This window comes from Chaetodon auriga, chromosome 21 (genome assembly GCF_051107435.1).
Source record: "Chaetodon auriga isolate fChaAug3 chromosome 21, fChaAug3.hap1, whole genome shotgun sequence".
In the NCBI taxonomy this organism is placed as follows: Eukaryota; Metazoa; Chordata; class Actinopteri; order Chaetodontiformes; family Chaetodontidae; genus Chaetodon; species Chaetodon auriga.
In genome coordinates, this window is record NC_135094.1 from 17,279,173 (window position 1) to 17,301,832 (window position 22,660).

The 22,660-nt window shown below is 47.1% G+C and overlaps 1 protein-coding gene across 1 annotated transcript; it reads left to right on the forward strand.

The window, feature by feature from the left end:
* Positions 1-253: 253 nt before the first annotated feature.
* Positions 254-22,412, forward strand: gfod1 (glucose-fructose oxidoreductase domain containing 1). Its single transcript, XM_076761231.1, has 3 exons — positions 254-1,095; positions 20,578-20,771; positions 20,985-22,412. Exons 1-3 carry the CDS (start codon positions 843-845, stop codon positions 21,723-21,725), a joined length of 1,188 nt encoding a protein of 395 aa, XP_076617346.1. The 5' UTR covers positions 254-842; the 3' UTR covers positions 21,726-22,412.
* Positions 22,413-22,660: the final 248 nt, after the last annotated feature.

Below are 22,660 nucleotides of genomic sequence, written 5' to 3' on the forward strand. Positions count from 1 at the left end.
AGAAAAGAACCGGAGATGGTTGGCCACGCAAATCCAGTTTGCTTTACATTTACCTGTGCTTTTAAGGGATGTGATGAAAACAAAATAAATGCAAATTTAATTAAAACTGCGTCTCGTGTGTCGCTGAATTTTCACCGTTATTCTTTGAGTTTTGCATGATTTTAGTCTCTTTATTATAGGCTCGCCAATAACGCTTTTATTTTGAAAACTCTCTACCAATAGCGCTTCCGGTCACTGTCTCTACCTTGACAGCGCAGGTCTGAGCCGCAACATCAATAGCTGCCTTCAGCATAATAACGCTGCTGCTGCTGCTGCTGCGGGATCCTACGGGGAGCAGACACAAGGCGACGGCGGTGTTTCTGCCAGCATGCCGTCAGATGAAGCACCTTCCCGGCTCTCTTTTATTTCTTCTCGCTCTATCTGAAGGGAGGGTCCTGCTGGAAAAGGAAGAGCAAGCTTCAGAAGGAGGTGACATGCCCTTCACTGCTTGGCGCAGTCAGTGCGCTGATCGCTGTCAGACTCGGACGAGGTAAAGACCAGAATGGTGCATTTAAATCGCTCTTTTTAGCGCCGAGGAAGCCCGGCTCGGTTTTTCATCTGCTTCTGGATTATTTTCCGAGGAGGATACCGACATTACACGCCCGATCGCGGAGCCGGAGCGACGGGAAAATGCAGCACAGCGGGTATTTGACTGCAGGTGGATGGCCAACCTGACGGTCCCCGTCGCCGCTTCCCTCCCGTTCAGCCGCCGCCGCTGCAGCGGCAGCAGGTCTGGCTTCAGCCGGAGCTGTGAAAACAAAGTGAGAACAGAGAGAACCGCATCAGACAAATAAAACCGAGCCATGCTTCCAGGGGTCGGCGTGTTCGGCACCAGCCTGACCGCCAGGGTGATCATCCCGCTGCTGAAGAATGAGGGCTTCGCCGTCAAAGCGCTGTGGGGCCGGACGCAGGAGGAGGCGGAGGAGCTGGCCAAGGAGATGAACGTACCGTTTTACACCAACCGGATCGACGACGTGCTGCTGCATCAGGACGTGGATTTGGTTTGCATCAACCTGCCGCCGCCTCTGACGCGGCAGATCGCAGTCAAAACACTGGGTGAGTCCTGCTGCTGCTGCTGCTGCAGCTGCAGCTGCTGGGTGGATGGATGCTGCGGGCCTGGGGGGGTGGGGGCCGAGCTGACAGACAGGGCACTGGGCCACTTACACCTTCACATATGAACTCTACTGTCCCGCAGCGGAGCAGACTTAAAGTCCAGTCAGGCTGAGTGAATAGGTGTGGCTGAGGGCACGTTGATGCCGAGCAGCACCATCTTTTCAGCATCCACCTTTTATTGATGAGGCTGCCTTTCTTGGCTGACTTCTGGGAGGCTGCTGTTGGCCTTTCGGTGGAAGTGCTCTTGTAGCAGGGATGTGACACTGCTCATGCATCAGTATGAGCCTCACACATAGTGCACGAGCTACAGGAGTTCATATCTAGGCTGTAGTTTCTCTCTGCTGACACATCCTCCCTGTGGTGATGGTGCTGGATTGTGTTACAAGAGGCCTGATTGTCCTCAGCACTGCCACTGAAGAGACAAACATACAGCAAAACTGAGTTAAATCAGTGTTTTTGGACTCCCCCTAAAACAAAGCCCGTGGTCAAACGCTAGACTTGACCTGCGTTAGTGAATCTGAAGCCCAAGGGAAGAGGCCTGAATGCAGGAAGAGACAGACGCACAAAGAGAGGTTGTTCTAGTTTAAATCTGGAGCAGTGCGGCTTATTTTGGAGATCGCATTCGGGAGCTGCTGTGAAAGAATGGTGGCAGGGACCACTGAGCTGTGCTCCACACAGGCTTTATTTACCCCACAGTTTGGCAGCGGAGCTCAGCTGGCAGGAAGCTCTAATAGGTCAGGTTTGGGACTGAAAAACAAAAGATGCTTAGCCTCGGTGGGGGAACCGGATCCTACCTGGAAAGCCGCAGAATTGCTGATTAATGTGAGAATTTTTATGATTGATAAAGTTATGCATTTCTAAAACAGACAGCCCACTGAGGGTTATTACATTCGTGCCATATACCCTGTCATGTGCAGTAGTAGAGAGTGTGTGATCCCAACAGTTCATGTCACTCGCCACAGTGCTTGGAAGCAGCACGACCTTTCCGGCAAAGTGTGTGTGAGAGATGGAGGGAAGATCTGTGTGAGTGTGAGCTGCAGAGCTGAATGTCATGGAGTGTCAGCCGACCGTGTGACATATAACATGATTGTGATGGTCATAAATGACAACTTTTCCTCATGACCAGTTTGTTAAGTTTGAATTAAAAAGGTCATACGCGTCTGTAGGCCGTAATCTGAATCTGAACTGGGTGTGTTCCACATGTTGGCATGGCTGGAGAGGTGTGCAGAAAGCAGCCTGTGCGTCCCAGTGCGAAGGTGTAACCTCTGCCTCGGCATCCCAGCATGCAGATAAGGCCTCTGTGGCTCCATTCACTCTCACACTGCTGCCTTGTTTGCCCGCTGGCTTCAGTAAATTCTGTGCAGCGGCAGCATGAGCGGACGAGAGGGACAGGCCTGCACAGCAGACACTGTTTGTTTCTACCCTGACTGCACTAATGTCAATACATGGACACACTAAATCACAGGCTACATGCTAGTTGATTGGGAAATAAATCTTCATCCTTCATCATGCATGTGGTAATGTCTGTGAAGTTCAAATGTCTGTATCAAAGTTGCACAAGCCAGCTGATCCTGAGCCAGAATCGCTAATCATATCCCAGCGCGCTTGACTCAGCCTGCACAGCAGCCGCTGCGAGCTTGTCAATGGCCATTCTTCCTCTCTTTCCTCTCCGCTTGTTTCCTCACCGCTTCATTGTGCGAGCACCGTCCCTTCCTTCCCACTCACCCCTCTTCCTCAACCACCCAGCCAAGTCTGGGCCCGGCCCTGCCCGCCTCTCTGTTGGATGACCGTCTAAGTGTTTGCAAATTCTGTTGAACCTGGGTCTGATGATCAGACCAAGCCGGAGCATGCACATATGCCTGTGGATGCAGCTATTATCTGGATAAGTGGTTGACGTGTCCAGGTTTGCTACTCTAAATGCCAGTGCGAATGCAAATATGACTAAACCTAATATGAAGCTGTATCACCTGCAGTGTCAGACAGAATAGTTGATGTTTTCTGCGTCGACCTTTGAGGAGAACACAGATGTCTGCTGCTCTCAGTTAGCGTGTAATAAAATAAAGTCCGGTAGACACAAGGCGACGTGAAACATCTGCTTTATCAGTGTCAGCTGATGCCACTGCTGAAGTTTTCCCCGTTTGACGTCGGCCAATCTGTCACGACGTTGCATCACTGCTGTGCATGACATCGCCAATAAACTCTTACGCAACCGGTGATTGGTCATTGTGCAGATTGGCCAGCTGTGTGAGAACGAAAAGTCACTTCCTCTTGTGTGGTGGGTGTGTGAGCTGATAGTGATCTGCCTGTGGCGGCCTCACTGCTGAGCTCATGAGCTCAGTTGATAAGTGTGATCGGACTCCGTCGACACAGGAATGTGAACTCTGCTGTCGGAGACGTTCGCTCGGCGTGAAGCTTCCTGCAGGGTTAGCCTGACTAGAGATGTCAAATGACTAAAGAAGGGATGACATAATGCTGACATTAACCATAGGGATGCAGAGGAACATGGAAAAACACTGGCACAAGTCACCACATCCCCTCAGTCCAGCAGACTCAGTGTGAGCGCAGCAAACCAGTCGGTCTTGTTGAGCCGCATCTCTCCTTCCACCGTTTTTGTCTCCTTTCTCTTTCTTACTACGACGGCATTCCTGAGGCGTCTGATGTCACTCAGGCTTTCTCCGTGTGTTGGGAAGGCGGTGGCAGCAGAGGGAAGCTCACACTGTCTGCTCCTGCGCACACACACACACACACACACACACACACACACACACACACACACACACACACACACACACACACACATTCACAGCGTTCTGCTTTCAAAGCCAGACTCGTGTGAGCCTGCAGCATTTCTTGGCCACCGGCTTGTGAAAGAGTGATTTCTTAAACCAGAGGAGATTGAGGCTTCTGTTGGAATACATTAGCATTTCCAATATAGTGCAGCCTGGGGAGTTCAAACCGGCTGTGTGTGTGTGTGTGTGTTTGTGTGTGTGTGTGTCAGAGACTTATATAAGATAAATGTCAGTATGGTAGATTGTCTCTCATGAAGTGTTGCAGTAGAAACATATTAAATGTGGACAATAAGAAGGCTGCTGGCCCAGTTTCTCCTCTGGAAGGTTTACAGTATAGTTTCTGTTTATAGGCATCATTCAGAAGGTGTGAAAAGGCTCTCAGGTGTCACAATATAAGAATAAATCCAGCTTTCATGCTTGAGAATAACATTAAATTCTAACTCAAGGTCCACTCTCTCACCTGTTATATAGCTTTCAGCCACACCTTATAGTCAGTAGGTGGAGTTTCAGTGTTTCATCACGTTGTCAAATATTTGATCTGTGAAATATCTAAACAGATCTAAACCCCCTCAAACTTGTCTAATAGGGAGGGTTTTTGTCTGAAAATTGATTTAATTAGCTGTTTTTGCGCTTGAAGGCTCTTATTTTGGCAAGTTTTCATCCACTGTGTGTGTGTGTGTGTGTGTGTGTGTGTGTGTGTGTGTGTGTGTGTATGCATGTGTGTATGTGGGCCAGATGCTGAGAGGGAATCGGAGAGCTGAACTGAAATGTAACACGAGCAGCAGTTTCAGGTGCGCTTTCTGTCCCTTTGTGCAGTTTTGTTTTGACGGTGGGAACAGGAAGTTGCACGAGGGGAGCCCCTCAGCTCAGCTCAGCTCAGCTCAGCTCGGAGAGTTCAACGGTGATGAGCAACAGGCCTGGAAGCAGATCTTTTTATAGCAGTTAACGTCACTTCATGACATTTGTGTAAATCCCCTTCATCACTCGCTTCCATGATTTTATGAGATTGTGAAATGAAACAAATTCTGTTCTTACGTAAAGTTCAAATGTGGCACAAACGATTTGTTTCATGGTCAGTAGACCAGACACACATGCACACACACGCTCCCTCTTCCTCAAACCTTTTTAAACTGTGTCCAGAATGAATGGACTCTCTCCGTCATGTCAGTGATAGAAGCTATCAGGTATCATCGCGGCTGCTGGGCTGCACACTCAGACGCTTGCTCACCCCCCCGCCGACGGGTCCAGACTGTGCTGTCTAAGAATAGCATCTAATACTCATCACACTCCAATAATGTCTTGAAGCAAAGTAGATGGCCGACCCATCCACCATTGCTCCATCACATGCACCCTTAAAGCTGCGCTTATTGATATTCTTAGAGGAATAATGGGTCAGATGAAGGTACTGTGTCAGGGGAGTATCACCTGACTCCGCAGCCCCCGTCAGCCTTAACACAGTCACACAATAGGTTATTTCCCAGCTTACTCGCCCACTAACTTGGTCATTTCACACCAAAGATAATATCAAAGTGGTGCCAGTGTGAATTCGATGGTTTCTCACTGTGACTTTATCCTCACAGCTCAGCCGTCATGGAAACTTTGAATTAGGTTATGACACCCGGTGCTTTACCTCCACCCTAACTGCAGCCTCCTGTGATAAAGTGTCACATGTCCACATCAGGCGGAGCATCCCTGGCACAAACAGCATATGACGCCTGTACTGTTTTTTTTTTGTATTCACACACACTGAATCACAGCAATGGTTCATCATCACCATGATGAGCTCTCTGGCACCTGCTCTGAAGGCCCCCCCACCCTCCCAAAGCCAAAGAGCTATTTATACTGTGGCTGCAAAGGGCAGGCAGGCATCATCATAAATACATGTTCCCACCGAGGCTCTTATGCAATGACCGGTGATGAGCTCTTTGGCAGCCTACTCAACTTTTTTAAAGGGGTAGTACACCCAAAATGTATCGACCGTGTGATAATAGAACATTTTTGTCCTCTTATCAAGCACAGACTACAATTCAGCTGTGAGTTACTCAGCTCAGACCAGACAGAAAGGCTCAAGTCAAGCCCATTTTCTTCGGTGTGACTTCCCTTGTGTTCATCGGTGTGATGGATTAGGGCCTGTGGCTGAAGCTCCGAGCAGGTTTGGTCCACACAGACTGAGTCAGCCAGGAGAATGCCACGATTAGAGAGGTACGCTGCCATTCCCAGGCCTCCTTTCTCAGTGTCAACGCTTGGTTTTTTTTCCCTGTGAGTCTCCCACTTGCCCACATTCATGTTCTCCTGCATGTCCATTAGCATGCTAATGACGGCCTGGGAGTATGTGTGTGTGTGTGAATGAGCGTGGAAGGGCCGGGGAGACGACGAGGAGCAGTGAGGAAGAATGGCGGGGAGAGCGCTCGTCTTCCTGTGAAGTTGCCTTTGTGTGTCGGATGAATGGCTGGATGGGGGAGGCTCTTTCAGCCCGCCGACACGCTGCGCTGACAAGTGAGCATTCCTGAAGGAAGCAGGGAGAGGAGACGACCTCCCCATCCCCGCCCCCTCAAAGTGATGCCTTTCTCCTGCATGGACCCATGAGGAACATGTTGTGTGGCGGTGAACTCGGGGCGCAGGCTTTGGATGAGGAATCGCATTGTGTTGTTAAATCCAGGGACAAGAGAGAGGGCGAGCGGAATTATTTCCATTAGATATAATGGACTGGAAGCGGAGGGATGGCTGCTCTGTGGAGGACTTTGTTCGGTGCCTTTTTGCCTTTATTTTGATGGTAGACGCACAGAGGTGACAGGAAATGAGGGTAGAAAGGGCGACATGTCTCCAGCTAGACTTGATGTGGGGACGCTGCAATTACATGGCCGGTGTTTTAAACCTCTGGGCTAAGATGTGAATGTCATATCTGATATGGACATACAGATGGGTGAAAACCATTATAGTGAGTTAATGCTCACCCACATGCTCAATGTCTCTGTCCTGAGTGGGAAGGACAAAGACAAAGCTCCTCTGAGTGATACTGAAACATTCCAGCCTCACTTTCATTCACAGTCAGACAGTCCTGGCTACTTCCTGATGACCTACGTGCGTCGAGCTGTGATCGATCGGGGTGTGATACGCAGCATGTCTCTCACCCAAGTCGAGGCAAGAAGTTATGACTCTGTGGTTGCCTTCGGCTGCCAGCATAGGCTGAGATCTGGAAGCACAGGATTCACATCATTCACATACTCTGGGTGGTAGTAGTATTGGCAGTTTTCAGCTGTGTTGCCGCTGTTATTCGTCACTGTAGCTGTTACATCAGGTTCTGACCTGCAGCTGCATTAACTTATATGCTTAATGCTTTTCCACCTTAAAATACTTTACTGATGAGACTGTTAGAGCACACCCACTTACTGTGCCTGTGTGTGTGTGTGTGTGTGTGTGTGTGTGTGTGAGTGTGAAGCTGACTGGGCTAACTTTGGCATGCCATAACAAAGATACCTGCGTAATCAGCTGTGCTATTGGGAAATCACTTGAGAAATAATTTCATCTTGCACAAACACACGAGGTGGTGTGTGTGTTTCCCTCCACCGCCAAAGACTTCTGATCATTTCCTGCAGTGCGTTACAGACTGGTGCTCGCTGTGTCGTGAACTTTATCTGCCTCTTTACTTTCTCCTCTCAGCTCATCCTGTGTATTCCCAAGGTGAAGCCGTCCCATTATAGGCTCGCTCAGACGTCCTTTGTGTGCCAGTGTTCGGGAATAGGCCTGCCTGTGTTTCTTAATTGGCCGTTGGGGACTGAGGACAAGAGGCAGCTGCAGATCTGAGAGCAGGGAGGCGACGCTACTGTCAGTTAGGGCCTCTCATCGAGTGGCCCTGTTCGTCCTCTGGCGCTGACACTGTTACCGCAGTGTGTTTGAGGCCTTTGGTTTCACACTCATTTCACTTTGCCTCGGGTGTGAATGATGAGAAACTGAATGATTTGATATAGGGATGAATTCATAGACTCAGTGTTAAGGTGCAGATTAGATAGATGTACAGCTTTAGAGTCAAACAGCTGCAGCAGGAAGTGATATTTTGGTATACCGCAGTGGTGAAGTGTGTCTCGCTTCCTGTTGTGCGTGCGGTAGGTGGAAACAGTGAATTAGTGTGACAGCTTCTCAGTCACTTCCTGCTAACGACAGGCAGAAATGTAAAGTTTCATTCTTGTCTTTCTCTCTGAGCTCACGTTCAAGAGAGTTAGAGACACCCCTGTTCTCTCCTGTATGCCTCCATTTCTTGAATATCATCTCGCTTCCAGGTTGATCTGACTGAATGGGCTGTTCCTCTTTCCATCCTTCTTATTTTTCCTGCTTGTTCTCGTGCATGACTCATTCACACTGCAGCGCCGGGCTGAGTTTGTTCTTGCAGCATCCACTGACTCAACTGGCCTGGCAGTCAGTCAGCCACAGGGATATAATCAGGAAGACCAACAGCAGGGAAACAGGTGCATCTCCCCATAGAAATGGATGATGAAGAGGAAGCAGCCAGCTCAGCCTCTACACTTGGTTAGCTTAGCATAAAGACTGGAGGCAGGAGGAAAAACACTTAGCAATGCTGCAGACGTTCGCTAACATGTTGTATCAGGTTCGATCAACACATATAGAAATGCAGATGGAAATAAAGTAGAATTTGTGTTTTGTTTTGTTTTTTTTTTTGGGGGGGGGTATGTGCTGGGGTTGGTGCAGGGTGACCATGAACTGCTGCAGTGAGTGTGCACAGCTTCCCAAAGTCATGTCAGCAAGGTGTGTTACCATCGTGCCTGTGCAGACAGGGAACCACCTGCAGACACTGTCTGAGCATGTTTCCCAAAATGTTGAATTATTACTAGAGACAGTAGGTCAGTAAAGCCTCTTCAGTCTCAATACAATGCTGCAGCGAGCAGGAACTTGCATTTTAATAACAAATGTGTTTGGAATGAAGTGAGAGCATGCAAACATGTACCTGAGGACAGCACAGTGAATCGAACACGCCTCCTCATAAATGAACCGTGCAGATATTATCATGAGAGGCCTAGAAGTGAAGCTGAGGTCAGTTCATACAACAGGGATCAGCTGTCACAGAATGATAATGAGCGCTGGGATTAGATCCACACGGACAGATGCAAATAAGGGATTTTGCATACAGTAGAAGACCAGGTTTACTGTATCGAGTCAGTTATTGAAATCCACACATGCTGCACTCTAGTGGAGTTCTTAGAAGGACAGATGTCTCATTTGCATGCTTCGGTGACAGCTACAGCACATCTGGATCCGAAGAGGCCATGATGAGCTCACGGGGAAGCAGGTGACACTCCACCTCACGTTATTTTTACCAGCAAGGGCATGTTTGTTCCAGCTCTCCAGAGAAACCCCTGCTCGGTGGACTGTCAGCAGTGTGGATGTGTTTTCTGGTGTATTGGCTGTTTCTTTGCTGCAGTCGTTGCAGAAGTGCTTTGCATTTTTCACCTTGTTTATCTCGCACCCCAGACGAGCCGCGCATGAATGAATCATTGTGCCGGTGCCCTGTTTGCTGTTAGCTCAGCCAAAGTGAGTTATATGCTCCAAAGCAGCCAGGAGACAGCCAGCCTAATCCAATTGTGGCAGCAACAAAATGGCCCAAAAAAAAAAAAAAAAGGTATGAAAGGCAGCATTTCAGCTTGTCACGCTGTCTCAAAGGGCAGGAATGTGTCAATAGTCGGTGGAGGTCATGTCAGTTGATTTATGTAACAGCATTGTTGATCTCAGTCTCATGTTAGTGATTCACGGCCTCGGACTGCGGGACTGTTATGTGTCACGTCTCAGCAGTCACATTGTGAATGGACCGCGTTTCCAGCGAAGGTTGTTTATAGAGACAGGAAGCGCTGTTTCCCCTCGGCTGTGATATCAGCGACCCCAAAGATTTTATTTTACGACATTTCTGTCAGAATGATGTGTGTGAAATTGAGTTTTTTGTGAAATGACAGTGCTACTTGGACCGGCAGGTGTTCACTGAGTCAAATCACAAAATACTGTTCCCTCAATCCCTCCATCTTCTCCCCTCCTCCTCCTCCTCCTCCTCTCTTTTCACTGAATTAAAGAGGGAAGTTCATCTGTCTCTGTCCCTGGCGGTGAGGTGGATAATAGGGGAGCCTCACTGGCACACAGCTGTCCGTAGGGAGCGTCCTCGCCTGTGGTCACTGTCATTCAGCGGCGATGTCTCTATCCTTTAGTCTATGCCTGAAGTCAGCTGGCTGCCCGCGCGCCTCAGGACATTAATGGTTATTAATGAGCACTTGCCATCTTTTATTAAGCTGTCAGCTCATGGTGCAAGTGTTTATCCCCCCTTTGTTCCTGTCAGTGTTGATTCTTGAGGGTCTTGTCAACATGCTAAATCTACTGGCTCCTGAAACTTGTTTAATGAAGTTCAGAAGGTGGAATTCCACTTTATTCTACTTCTTGTGCAGCACATATGAAGGTTTAATAAGCTTAGGAGTCAACAGCATAACCATCACGTGTGGTGAGTCATGTGCTCCTTACGAGAGCAGGGTGTCGATGTGTGGTCGTGTTCCCAGCTGTGTGCAGGGAAAACTGCGTTACTTTTAAGTGGCCGGTGACTATTAGCTCTCTGCTGCTCATTAGCATTCAGAGATTCTTCTCCTTCTTTCACTCCTCGGCAGCCTCGCCTGACACAAAGATGCCCTTCATGGCCCTGCCACAAGCCACCAGCGGAGCGGGGTCGAGCTCACCTCATGTTTGTTCAAGCCTGATTTTTCTCAAATGTCCCAAAACCCAAAGAGCGCCCTCGTTTCCTTTCATGCTTCCGAGTTCAGAATCATGGAGTACAAAGGTGCAGGAGAGATAGTTTGGTTGTGGGCATGAAGTCTCAGTGTGATTCTCTGAATCTTGTCCGCCCTAACAATACACAAGAGCTCCAAATGTGGGAGAAAAAAAATCCATAATCCACATTAATTAAGACTCAGATTTGCCTTATTCACCTTAGAAAATTAAAGTTGTTTTATTGCTTATGGATTTATGGGTGTCGGTTCCAATTTTTCCCATATATATTCTGAAGCAAATTGCTTCCTGAATCACAGAAGAAGAAAGAAAGAAGTCACATGTGGGTGCTTTTTGCTGGCAGACTTTAAGTGGCAACTCCTTGCATCGTCCATATTTTAAAAAAAATCCATAATTATTTTACAGAACAAGGACTGTGTGGCTCCTGGTAAAAGAAAATCAATAAAAAAACTTGTTTTACACATCGGTGAGATGACACAGATCTTATCTCCCTTGTCTCTTTTGTAACCTCCGGCGTCTCATACCTGCCAGGTGAGTTCTGGAGCTTCACACATGCAAAGCTTCCTACAGTGCAGCGGCTGTACGGACTCTTCTTTAAATATATTGATAAGATATTGATCCTCTTCCTCCTTATTGGTGCAATATTCAATCATCTATTATTTACAGTGTTTAATATAAGGTGCTGTGGCCAAACTCTGCCACCAGAACATTAGCAGCAGTCACGGCACTGTTAGAATCACTTACCTTTCTATTATTGATGAGCGCTGGCAGTCTCAGAGGGTGTTGTTCACAGCAGCTTCCTTCAGACGTCTGATCAGTTTTGTTGCAAACTGCTCAAACATTGCAAAGCTCCATTCGTCTTTCCCTCATCACGGCAGCTTGTAGTGGTCTGACATTCATTCTGTGCTGCTAATTAATGAGTTTGGACACATACACAGGAGTGAGCATGGGTAATTTCTGCAAAGCGAGAAGAGCCCATCCCAGCCAATCATTAGTGTGTAAACGAGCTGAACTGCTCTTTGAATCGCCTTAATTACGCAGGTACAGGAGCAAGAACAAGAGATGTGTCTGGACAGTCTATTCTGTGTGACCTTTACCTGACAAAAGCAAATAAAGGCTGCTCTGATAGTAAAATGCAAATGGCAGAGAGAGAGGGCCTGAGTCTTTGTGAGGAGGCAGACAGCTCTCTCTTTGGCAGCCATGTTTTTTTTTTTTATTATTTGTCTCAGTTGTGTTTCCATGAGAGCTGCGAGGGTAAGCGTGCTGATTAGGGTGCTGTGGGTGTGTCAGAGTGATTATAAAGCAGGGGCAGCGCTTCAGCTCAGCAGTTAATGAGACCCTGGAGAATAAAAGGGGGTGCAGGTGGAGGCCTGATCACACGCTGACACGCGTTTGCATGTGTAAATGGCAGCAGGTCAATTTTTACGATACCAAATGTTGTTGTTGCTCCAGTATGGAAGCGATTGAATTTGTCAGCGCTTTGCGCCATGATCCGTGATTCTACATGGTTTGCTGAGGGAAACTTTGGCCACCTATAGTGTCAGATACTAGAGGTGAGAGGGTTTTTGACCCTTTAAATATGTTTAAAAATGCCCTATTTTCACTACCATCAGCCCGTAATGGTCTAGTACTAAAATCTAACTGTGGGGAAAGTGGATCTGGGGAAAGTCATACATGAATGTTTTGAATGCAGCTAACTGCTACTTGCCGTGCGCCTGTGCTGACGTCGCAACCCTCCGAGTGCACGCCCATCATTAACATGTGCTTATAGTGCACGCATTAAGAAGCATGTGGCCGGGAGCCATTCTTCTGGTTACTACTCATCTCCATGGCAGTCAGCGAGCCGCTCTGGTGCAGGGGTTAATGGCAGCACTTAAACACATTTAGGAATGCTAAACTCCCTGCAACTCAAGGGCATTAGCTGGATGGGAAAGCCGGCTGAGTGAGACTAATGCTCGTCATCATTCATAGTTCTGCTGCGCGCTAATGGACCTGAGGCTGCAACACAGACAGTACAGACCCCGACCTGCTGCTGCTTCATCATTCCTGTCAGTGTGTTAGATGTCGTCCATTTGGTTGCTTTTCGTGGCTGAAGACTGTTGAAACGCAAAATGAAAACGCAGAAAAATAGCATCAAACCTGGCAGCAGATGATGAAGTCCAGCTTCTGCACTGACTGCGTGTCCCCTGCATAGCAGCAGAGGTTTGCGCCTTTGCTTTTGCTTCAGCCGCAGGAGAAAGGCAAACATCACTGTGTTCATCTGTGTTCATCCATCACCGCTATCAAGGTTGCTATTCAGATGCTAATTTCAGACTGGGAACGCATGCCGGTAGCACAATAAGGGCAAATTAGTGAGCAGGGAGCTTGTTTTTTCTGATTTACATCCAACCAGGGAGCTATACGCTGACGAGAATGTATAGCGCTCCATGTCTGCCTCTCGTTTCCACCCCCTCCTCTCTTTGTAATTGCTTTAAGCTAAATTTAATTTGCGATAATCAGCAGAAAGATGAGCCCGGCCTGTCTCTCCACATGTCTACCCCCGTGCTATTTTCTACTCTGACACGTACAAGACATCATAAAACTGATTAAACCGTAAGCAAGACCATGCAATACCGTAACCATAATAGCATCAGCCGTTCCAGCCTGTGTGTGTGTGTGTGTGTGTGTGTCGGTCAGGTCTTGAGGATGTTTGAACGTCACCTCTGGTTTTTGTTATTAAGCAGCCCACACAAAGCAGGCCTATGTTGCAAGGATGAGTAAGTGGTATGTCTTTGTGAGTGCCTCACCTGATTACACCTTTACTGCGTGTATTTGTGTGTGTGTGTGTGTGTGTGTGTGTGTGTGTGTGTGTGTGTGTGATTTGCTGAGCTTTTCCACCTCCACAGGCTTAATACACCAAGCTAATTACTTTTCCAGTGCTTCGGCGGTGGAGGATGCTTTGTGATATTTCAGGCCCGCTCGCTTCCCTTTGTCTGATCACAGTGCTGCCACACACAGTATTATACACTTGTGTAATCATGCACACCATGCCCCGCCATACACACACACACACACACACACACACACACACACACACACACACACACACACACACAGAGACTCACTAGAGAGCCACAGACTGTTTTCCAAAGCAGACAGGCAAACAGTTGCGCGACTGAATGCACCGTTAGGCTCTCCCCTTGTATCCACTGGGCTTCTTTGAACCTGTGTGGAAATGTCTGTACAGATTTGTTGTGAATGTGCAGTCATCTCTGGCGACTAAGAGAGCTCAGCGCGCTGCAACTCCAGAGTGGAGGCAGCTACAACTGGCAACTATTTCATGTGCTGCAATTGCATGAGGGGGAAAAAAAAAACTGTTTAAACACAGCTTGATAATGTGTTGACAGTGTGCCTTCAAATCATTTTCATCAGCATGTAGGAATGTGAAAGGCTCCTCCCGGACCGGTCTCCTGCTCCTGACCCTCGCCCTGCAGGAGCACGCGCACGGCACGGCGTGGCAGATGGCTGTTTGTACCGACCAGTTCCCCCGGCTTTTCTATTTGCGGCATCCTTACGTGTGGAGGGCCTATTGTGTAGGCTGTCGCAATGAACATCCTTCTTCATCCACCTGGTTTTTCCTCCACGGCGATTTCCAGCTGTTGCTACAGGGCCGCATTAAAGAGGGAGTTCAGTTAATTGTAGCACAGAGACGCATGAACATTGGTGATTTGTTTCCCAAAGAAAACAGAAGGAGAGAGAAATGGTCAGAGCTACAGTTTCAGGTCAAGTGTATTGTATCGCAGTTGCAGTGGCGTGTTCCCATCCTGCCGTGATGAAATCTGTAACAATAAACAATGAGTAATTACATGCTTCACGTGTGAGCTCTGCTGTCAGCCTCGCCCTCACTTACACCCAACCTGACCTTCCTGCACAGCCGCCACTTCCAGCTTTTCCTTCCTCAGCATTACCGCTCCTGAGCAATCGCTGCAGGCGTGAACGCACAAAATCTCCTGCAGCGACGGTGTTCCCTCTGCCACGCAGACACGCTCAAAGCGTTGTCTCGCTCCCTGTGCGTGTGTGTGTTTGCAGTGAATATCGGTGTTCAGCAGAATAAACTGGAGCCATGCAGCGAGGCCCAGATGATGCGAGTGGCAGCGAGCCGACTGGGGAGAGTTGGCCTTCGCTCGTAATGATGCAGCTGCTCTCTCTCTCTCTCTCTCTCTCTCTCTCTGGGCCTTTCTTTGTCTCTGCGTGTCTCTCTCTGTCTGTCTCAGCTCCTTTCTCTGCGACTGTGTGTTTTCAAGAAGAAGTGTAACCTGTTCTTCCTGCTACTGTCAAGAGCAAGATGGTTAAAAATGTTAAAAATAGACGCACGTGGCTCCTAAAGGCCCTGGAGTGTGAGCTTATGGAGAGGTTGTTTTCTTTGGTTCAGTTCACAGGTAGTGTGCGAGACATCTTTGTCATACAACATGTGCCGAGTGAGAAAGCATGGTGGAGACAAATCATTATCCATGGGGCCAGATGCAAAGATCTTTGTGTTGAGTTACGACTCAAATGTATACACTTGAAGAAAATATGCATTGTTTGACCACACTGCGGCTGTTTATTGTGCCCAAATTACCACTAATTCATACCTGGAAACCATCATCGGCAGTGCTGTCTCGGTCCCCAGCGACAAGATGATTGAAGTAAATAAATGTGTGCAGCATGAATCTGCCTTTGTGGTCATTTTACAAATTGGAAAAACTGACAATCAACCGAAACACAAGCTATGTTATTAATACGAGGTGTCGTATTTTTAATTTCCACCTTATCATATCACCCTCAGGTCAGCTAGAAAACCAAATGTGCGCCATCTCTGCAGTATACATGGACACGTTATCATATAAATGATAGTTTACGTGTGGGATGTGGCGTCAATACATCTGATCTTTGTATTATTTGCTCAGATTTTGTGTCTGTCATAGTCTGCCATCTGTTTTCACTGGATGAACAGCGCCCTCTGCATGTTCTGTGCTGGAAGCCATTCAGTTCCACTATAACAGGCTGCTCATCATTTGTTTTAAAGTTCCTGTACAAGAGCTGATCCTTAATGCAGTAATGATGTTAAAATGCTGCACACGGCACATTTAATGAGCCAGTGAGTCACCTGCTCACGCGCTAGCAAATTATGAAGTCTTGAGAAGTGAGATGTTGGTGATGTTCCCCTGCCGAGTGTGTGTTTGTGCTTCGCTGTCTAAGAAAACTTCCTGGCTGTTCACGACAGCACACAGCTCTGTTAAGCTGCGTCTTGGATTTGTTTTAAGAGTGTCAGGCCACGAGTCTGTGAGACGGCAGGATGTGATTTCAGCCTGTGAGGTCAGCTGATTCCCTCTGACAGTCTGCATATCGAAGGCAGCTAAAGACAAGCAGGCAGCCACCATTGACTGATGCTGAGGGGAGCGCTTCTTCTAATCTTAGAAAGCAGGGAGTGTTTATATGAACTGTGGTCCTTCATGCTACACAAGATACCCCATGCACGCTGTTTTCCTTCCTGACTGCCCACTGTGCCAAACTGCACTGTATTTTTAATCAATTTTCCCCTTGTTAACTAGACAGTAATTCTGCCATAATACTTCTGCAGGATCTCTCTCTCTCTCTGCCCTCCTCCATCTTTAAAGTCTCTTGGTTAGATATGTCCTGTGCATGAATTATTGATGCCAGGGGACTGAGCTGCTGTGCTGGAGTTTTTTCTGCTCCATTACTGATCTCCCACTGGGCCCGGAGCTTTACCTGTGAGTTGAGCTCCACTTTGCCCTGGCTATCAAAGAATTCCTGTATCCATTTCTCTTACCCCGGCCCCCAGTTGTCAGGCTCTGACTGCATAGCTCTATCTGTTAGCCCTGGTTTAAATAACATGAGCCTTACTAGCCTTACAGTCAACGTTACTCTGTCATGCAGCTCTTAATGCAGGAAAATCAGGCTGCCAATCTTGATAAAGGCAAAGAAAATGGCAAATCATGCTGTTTAATTGCTACATACAACTGGTCTAAGTCCTATATATATTGTAAGTTTGCTATACGTATATCATATTATGCACATAAAGCAGGTTGACCGACTGTAGGAAGACAGGGTACTGTCACTGTCACATGAGAAAGAGCAAAAAGAGAAGTTTCCTACAAGGATCCATGAAGTGCATCCATAATTCCAGTTGTTGGACCACATTATGGCAAGAATGTTAAAAATTTGTGCAGAATTAGTAGAACTGTCCACTAAATTTCCAGCATCCATCTGTTTTCCGCTGCTTATCTGGGTCACGGTTGCTGCAGGCTAAGTAAGGTAGCCTCAGACGTCCACTCCTACAGCTGATTCTGGGTCTGCCCCTGGGATTCCACTGAATGTGTCTGAACCATCTGAAGTCCTTACACTGTGTCATTTACAGCTGATCTGAACACCCATGCTCGAAAGCAGGATGAAGAGCCTGCCATCATAGAGAGGGTGAGACGTGATGGTGGTTATTTGGGTGGATAAAGGTGTACTCTTTCAGTAAACCTTTTTGCCGTTGGAAAAGTGACAGAAGTCGCCCTGTGTACTGCACTTTCTCACCTCCGCACACCTCATTTCGGCAGCTCGTACACACAGTCTCGTTCTTTCAGCCATTCCCCAAACTTCACGATAGATCGACTCGTAAATTGAGATCTTCGGCTTCCCTTTTCACAGTCTGGTATGTGATCCACGTTATTGCTGATGCTGCAGCAATCAACCCGTCGATCTACTATTTTATCTTACCCTCAATCCTTAACCAGATCCAAGTGAGCACCTCATTCCCAACACACTCCCAGAGGCTTCAAACTTGGAGGTTCACACTCTAGTGATGATGACATAGAGAGTAGACATGCTGTCAGATCACTTTGCCTCCTAATGTGCAACAATTATTTGTCTTTTTGTAGCTTTGAGACAATTGGTTCCTCATTTGTGTCAAGCGTTGTCTTATGGGAAGACCTGTGTGTGTGTGTGTGTGTGTGTGTGTGTGTGTGTGTGTGTGTGTGTAGGGACGGAAAGGTTATGAGAGCATTCAATCTTTCTCATTTTTTTCCACCCTTGTCTCCCCCCCCCCTTTTTTTGTTCTACTCTTAACTCTCTCCTTCTCCTCTCTCTTGTGCTTTCCCAAATGTCCAAAGTTACTCTGGTCCAGTGTGCATTTGTCTCCCACTGCAGTAGCTGTGTCTTTACCTCATGCATCCATAATCTATTGGACTCACGCACACACAATGCATCGTCTCACTGTCTGAGGGGAGGCTGCGGCTGAGAAGCTGTCATGACTCAACAGGCTGACCCATCTAAGCCAGCCTCGACCTTTCAGGGCTTTGTAAGCGACAAGCAGAAGGTCATTGTTGATCTGAAGAGGAGCTGTTTATATCTCTGTAAAGGTGACACCCAGAGGTGACGGGTCAGCGCAGTAAAGCCTTGAGTTCCATCATCTCTGGCTTTAGTGTCGTTTAGCTTCGATCATTTTGAACCTTGCTGAAGAGACTTGCGTGTGTGTGTGTTTTGGCTGGATCATGAAGAGAATAGCTGTGGGTGAAATCAAGTGAAATCTGCCTCCAGGCATTTTTAGTAAGTAGCCAAGCTATTGTTCTGTAAAGACATTGAGCTCAGTATGAGTGCCAAAAAAAATCAGTCGAAAGCATTTAGCATTTACCCAGAAGGGTCTTACTCTGGTCAGTGCATCTTTCCACTGTCTGTTTGGGTATGTTCCTGCCAAAAAGAAGGGGCTGGGGGTGCACTGTTGTTGCTTGGCTTTGTGTGTCTGCAGGGGTTGAGTGTGGGTGGGGACTCCCATGGCGCTGCTCAGAACTGGGTCAGAGGGATTAATTTCCTGGCCTGGCCAATGGAAGGTAATGGCAGATTAGCATGGGAAGTTTCACTTCCAAAACAGCCCCTCCACCCTCAGCCAGGACTGGAAGTGAAGCGGCATGCTGCTTTTCACACTCCAGGGCCTGGAGGAATGTGTGTGTAGAGTGATGCTGCTATACTGCAAATAAATGTACTTAATGCCTGATTCCCTGCTGACCATGTGTGACCAAAGCAATCAGAGGCCATTGTGAGCTAACAGCGGCCAAAGTGGCCGAAAGAACATGTAGATGGAATAAAATAAATTCTTCGTTAGTAATAACATTACACTGCGAGAGATGTAGCGGACCAATATCTTCCTCTTCAGTCCTGTGCTTTCAGACTTGAATTACAGGACTATGAAATGTGTGAAAGAATAAATAACGCATTCTTCATTTTACAAATGAAAAGATGAATTTAAAAGCTATAAAATGCACCCTTGTTTACTTCAGTCATTTCTCTGCTTCAGCCTTATTGATTTGGTATGACCAGTCGCTCATGGTGGCAAAGCCTTCTTCCTCACAAAGCAAACATGTTGACAGCAGTTCAGGTGAAGCCTAAATTGTGTGAATTTGGGTGACTATAGTCCCAAGCATTCAAACTCAGTGTAGATATTTAGTCAGTTTGCTGACTGTTCTCTTCTTGTGCTACCATTATATTGTATTTTAGCATTTACCTGTTCTGTAAATGTCACTTGTGGCCACTCACTTCAGGCATCACTCAGAAACATGTTGTTTTGGAGAAAATCCACCATTACGCACAGCTTGGATGGATAGTAGCACGTCTCCGTCAGCACTGGCAGTGATTCAGAGTGTGCTCATGCTCCACAGTTGTGGAAGCAGTAATGAACCTGTCTATGCGATATTAACACATTTTTGCATATTGCACATTATACTCCTTCCTTTTGAAGATTATAAAAATTGCTGAATTTTGGAAATTGTGATTGGCATTTTCAGTATTTTCTGACAATCCAGAGCTTGAATGATTCAAAATAAGCAACAGATAAATCAATAATGAAAAAAATCTAATCCAAAGGAACAAACAATGTTACGTGACATAGGAGGGTTGGGTTCAAATCCAGTTAATGATCTGTTTTGGATGCCATTCGCTGGCTCCCGTCTGGCTCCCTCCAGTTGACTGTCCAGTAAAAAGGAAATGCCAAACCAGAATAGTGTTTCTGTCTGCCTCTCTTCACATTATTGTCCGTCTTCTTGCTGTTGTGTTTGGGTGTTGCTGGCACCAGCGGACCGTTTAACGTGCTGGAAGTGATTTTAATTAGGTTTCACACTGTGTCTACAGGCTCCTTCTCCATCTCTCCTGCACCGTCTGTGCTCGTCCTTTTATCAGCCTTCCATCAGGCCTCCTCTCATTTGTGAAGTGTATGTACTGCGACATCTTGTTCGCCCGACACCGTTAAAGCCCTTCTAAATTAGATTCAGGGGTCCAGATTTTGTCCTTGCCAGATTTAGCATTCCTGTTATTGTTTTATGGTTCTGTGTTTGGATTGTGGAAATAGATTTGAATGTTAGCACTGATCTACAGGGTAGCAGCATCAGTAAGGAGGCTCCCTCATATTGTATGACTATCTAAAAAGGATTTGTAGAGAGCATGTTCTTTGCATTAGCCTGTAGACATTATCCAGTACATAAATGTTTTATGCTTTTGTGTGTGTGTGTGTGTGTGTGTGTGTGTGTGTTCTTTTTGTAGGAACCCCCTTTCTAAGTTCTCGTGACTCAGATACTTTAGGAACTCTTAAGTCAGCTACTCTCACAGTTGCCATATTTTGCAGCTCTGCATTGTTTCTTCAGGGGATGTTTTCGTGCTCAAGAGGATATTATGTCTGCAAGTGTTGCTAAGACTGAACACTCTCTCACCCTCTCTTGTTTTTTCCACCTCCTCTCATCATCTTTACATTGACATTAAAGAAGGAAGCAGGACTGTCAAAACACATTCTACAGCAAAACAGTGAAGTGTGCTTGACTCATTCCCAACGGTCTCTCCTCTCTTTCACAAGGTATTGGAAAGAACGTCATCTGTGACCGGACAGCAACGCCTCTGGATGCCTTCCGAATGATGTCAGCAGCCCAGTACTACCCCAAGTTGCTGAGCATTATGGGAAATGTGCTACGGTTCTTGCCGGCCTTCGTTCGGATGAAGGAGTTGTTAGAAGAAGGGTACATTGGGGAGCTTCTGGTGTGTGAGGCCCAGGTATGACAAAAACTATGAATGCTATTTATAATAATGACAGTAATGTAATAGTTTTTTTGATGTTAGAGGTAGAGCTGCACCCACACAGCTGGCAAGGAGTCAGTGTCTGGCTTGAAGGCACATTAGCAGCACTATTTCATTTTGTTCTTAGCTGTCCTGAGCTAATGCAGTATCAGAAAAATCTTGCCACAATTTGTCCTCTTTGCCCTAAAGGTCCACAGCGGTAGTCTCCTGGGGAAGAAATACAACTGGAGCTGCGATGACCTAATGGGAGGTGGTGGCTTGCATTCTGTGGGCAGTTACATCATCGACCTGCTTACGTTTCTGACTGGTCAGCGTGCAGCAAAAGTCCACGGCTTCCTCAAGACCTTCGTCAAACAAACAGATCACATCCGGGGCATCCGCCAGATCACCAGTGATGACTTCTGCACGTTCCAGATGGTACTGGAGGGAGGCGCCTGCTGCACTGTCACGCTCAACTTCAACGTGCCTGGAGAGTTTCGGCAGGAGGTGATCGTCGTGGGTACGGTTGGCAGGTTAACGGTCATGGGGACGGACCTGTACGGACAGAAGAACAGCGGGGGCGGAGCAAGCGGGGGAGGTCCCGAACTCTTGCTCAAAGACACCACGCCTCTGGAGAAGGCCTCCTTACCGGAGAAGGCCTTCAGTGACATACCGTCCCCGTACCTCATCGGAACGATCCGCATGATCCAGGCTGTGCGGCAGGCCTTTCAGGATCAAGACGACAGGAGGACGTGGGACGGCAGGCCTCTGACAATGGCTGCTACTTTTGAGGACTGTCTTTACGCTCTTTGTGTGGTGGATACCATCAAGAAATCCAACCAGTGTGGAGAGTGGCAGAACATTGTGGTGATGACGGAGGAACCGGAGATCAGCCCAGCCTATTTGATTAGCGAAGCCATGCGGCGGAGTAGGATGTCACTCTACTGTTAACATCCAGCTGATGTGCTGACCCCTTTAAAATGGCTAAACGCCAGTGTTACCTTAAGAACTGGAGGTGGCACTGCAAAGGCCTTGTTATTGTTGGACCTTTATTCATACAGCTACCAGGCTCAGTTCTTAAAAGTCGTCACCGGTTCATTTTAATACTGTCAATCTGTATTGTTACTGTTACAGACAGAGAGGTTACACCACTATGATACAGAGAGTTATTGTTTCCTGATGCCGTGCCTCAGCGTTAAAGGAAAAGCAATGTGATCAATAATCCAACCTTTATTTATAAGGAAGCCTTTCCTGCTTTTTCCCCTTTTGACAGAAGACTTTGAGTCCTTCCAGGGCACTGCACCTGTAAATCAAACTGATTCATAAAACAGAAAGATATAGTCCTACAGTGGAGGCAGATCAGGGAGTGAAAGTAAAGCTACCGCGTTCTGCTTGTCCATAATGCTGTTGAATCGAGCCCCTCATCTCAGCTTCTCTTCTGTATGACTGGGTCTGGAATACACTGTGGGTCCAAACGAGGACAGCCAAGGAAGAACGTTAAAACTGTGTCGCTGTATTGTCGCTATGATCTGAAGTACTTGTTCGTTTTACCAGGTGAATGTTAAAAAAAAAAAAAAAAATCTATGTGCTTGATAGCTTCAGTCTCTGTCTGCTCTCTAGGCTTCCTCTATATGTGTGAAACAAGAGAAAAAAAGAAATCAATAGTTTGGCTGGTGGGTTTCTCAGAGGGGTTTACCCTCTGGTTTGTGTATGCAATATGCCTTTATGCAGTTACAGTAGCTCTGTGCACCAGTTTGCAAGCTCTGTATGAGTGGCCAGTACAGTGATGCTTTGTTATTCTCCTTATTTATTTCATGCTTTTCTACTGTCATGAAGCATGGTTATGAAATACATAGATTTCCGTGTGGTGTGTGTGGATCTGTACT